At 52.3% G+C, this 1,962-nt stretch overlaps 1 protein-coding gene across 1 annotated transcript in view; it reads left to right on the top strand.

Annotated features, from left to right (window-relative positions):
* The window catches only part of SPSB4 (splA/ryanodine receptor domain and SOCS box containing 4), a 63,000-nt gene extending 61,452 nt beyond the window's left edge, over positions 1–1,548 (top strand). The window contains exon 2 of the mRNA XM_011357450.2: positions 60–1,548. Coding sequence (XP_011355752.1) covers positions 60–187 — 128 coding nt within the window. The 3' untranslated portion in view covers positions 188–1,548. The remainder of the gene's footprint in view (positions 1–59) is intronic.
* The last annotated feature ends 414 nt before the right edge of the window (positions 1,549–1,962 follow it).

Here is a 1,962-nt window from a genome sequence, read left to right as displayed (position 1 = left end):
GGGGAGAGAGTGTGAGGAAGGCACTGGGGAGACCCTAACCTTCTTCTCTCTCTTTGCAGCCGAGCCCCTGCCATTGATGGACCTGTGTCGGAGATCCATCCGCTTGGCCCTGGGCCGCCAGCGCCTACAGGACATCAGCTCCCTACCCCTGCCTCAGTCTCTCAAAAACTATCTGCAGTACCAGTGAGCCCAGCTGGGGGGGCGCTGAGGGGCGGCAGTGGGCACCCCAGCTGGCTCTGCCTTTCATTTCACTGTCACACAGTACATTCAAGAAGGGGTCTTCCTCCTGGCCCCGGTCCCCCAGAACTTCCACTTCTTCGAAAGGCCAGGACGTGTTCCCAGCTTTAAAAATGAATGTCTGTTGCCAACAATATATGCTGCCTTAGAAGCAGCCATCCTGTCAGAAATCTCCTTGGAAGCTACGAAGAACCTGGAGCCTGTGCCCGGAGGAGGTCCTGCCAGCCGACCAGGACACAGCAGCCACCGGTATTGATTAGAGAGCTGTTTCCATATTCGAGAGAATGAATAAAACATTGCAGCAGGAGACTTTCTATTGTGTGCCCGGTGCAGACAGGGCCAGGGGACAATTGGCCAGCTCTGGGAGAATATTGCCTCTGAATAATGAATGATGAAAGCAGCTTGATGCGCTGTCCTTCTGGACCCCCTCCCCTTGCCAGGGCAGTGGGATTGTCGTGACACTTTAGGACTTTGTGCCCCATCGAAAGACTGTTACACCCAGGGATGCCCGTGGACGATAGAAATGGCAAGTGGATGGAGCGGCGTGTAGACACCTTCCAGCTTACCTAGCTTACCTCTTTGAAAGACGTTTACTTAACCCCTGTCACATGCCTTCCTTCCCGATGGCTGACCCACGTTCCTCTCTTTGCCCCAGGCACCTCTCTATTCAGGGAAGCTGAGTCTGACAAATTCATCCCAGGGACAGAGTGTTTCCTTTATTATTATTTTTAAATAGCGTTGCATTTTAAAAGGGAAGGGTTGTGAGTGAGGGCAGTACTTAGTCCAAAGGTGCTAATGGGGAGATTAGGGGCATCGTGACACCCAAATGGATGATGTCCTTGGCCTGGGGAGCCTTCCTGGGATGCCTAGAGTCTCTAGGCAACCGTCCACTCAGGATGCAGTCTGGTTTCCACAAAGATTTGTTTGAGCGAATTATTTTTTCACTTTAGGGGACTTGTGAGTTTGTTTCTGTTTCAAATGTGTGTGTGATGTGCTGTTTATTTATCAGCTCGGGGCCCACGGGGGCAGTTTGTAACTGGAGGGGTGGATGTGGGAGGCATCTTCCCCACCCCCTCCGAGCCTGGTCCTCTTCCAGGAACCGAGCTGCTGCTGCTGCTGCTGCTGCCACCGCCTCCGTTGGGTATCTGTCATGTGTTTCCGACGCTCTCTGCCCAGATTCATTTTTAACTGGAAATTGTCACAGCAGTGGAATCCCAGAGCCCCAGACGGCACTGCCTACCCCCTACTTTAATGTGAACTTGACTGATGAATGAGGAGTGTTTCTAATAAAGTTTGTCATTCAGGCCTTCAGCTGTTTAGTAAATGTTCTTCGGGGAGGTGCTGGGAAGGCTTCTTCTCTCAACCTGGCTGGTCTGTCCCCAGGTCCTCAGAAGGTGGGGATCTGATTCCCTCTCCAGACACTTCTCTTCTCTTCTTGTCCCCACTTTAACCCAAACTCTAACATGCCTGGGTCCTGGACCCATGCCAAGCTGGCCATGATGGTAGAAAAACAGGTCAAACTGCTGATACCAGGCTATGATGTCCAAAAGGTGGCTCTGCAGGGGACACAGGGTCAAAGCAGGTTAAACCCTACAGGACAGCCATTTCAAAGTAGACCCAGAAGTGGGGCTGAATGTGACTTTGGAACTGCATGTCATCGCCAAGGAGCAGTGCAGATTGCAGAAGGGTAAGTGTGTGACTTAGCCCAGGGCCGGAAGCAGATCA

Source organism: Pteropus vampyrus, unplaced genomic scaffold (genome assembly GCF_000151845.1).
Source record: "Pteropus vampyrus isolate Shadow unplaced genomic scaffold, Pvam_2.0 Scaffold35, whole genome shotgun sequence".
In the NCBI taxonomy this organism is placed as follows: domain Eukaryota; kingdom Metazoa; phylum Chordata; class Mammalia; order Chiroptera; family Pteropodidae; genus Pteropus; species Pteropus vampyrus.
This window is presented reverse-complemented; position numbering and strand designations above follow the sequence as displayed.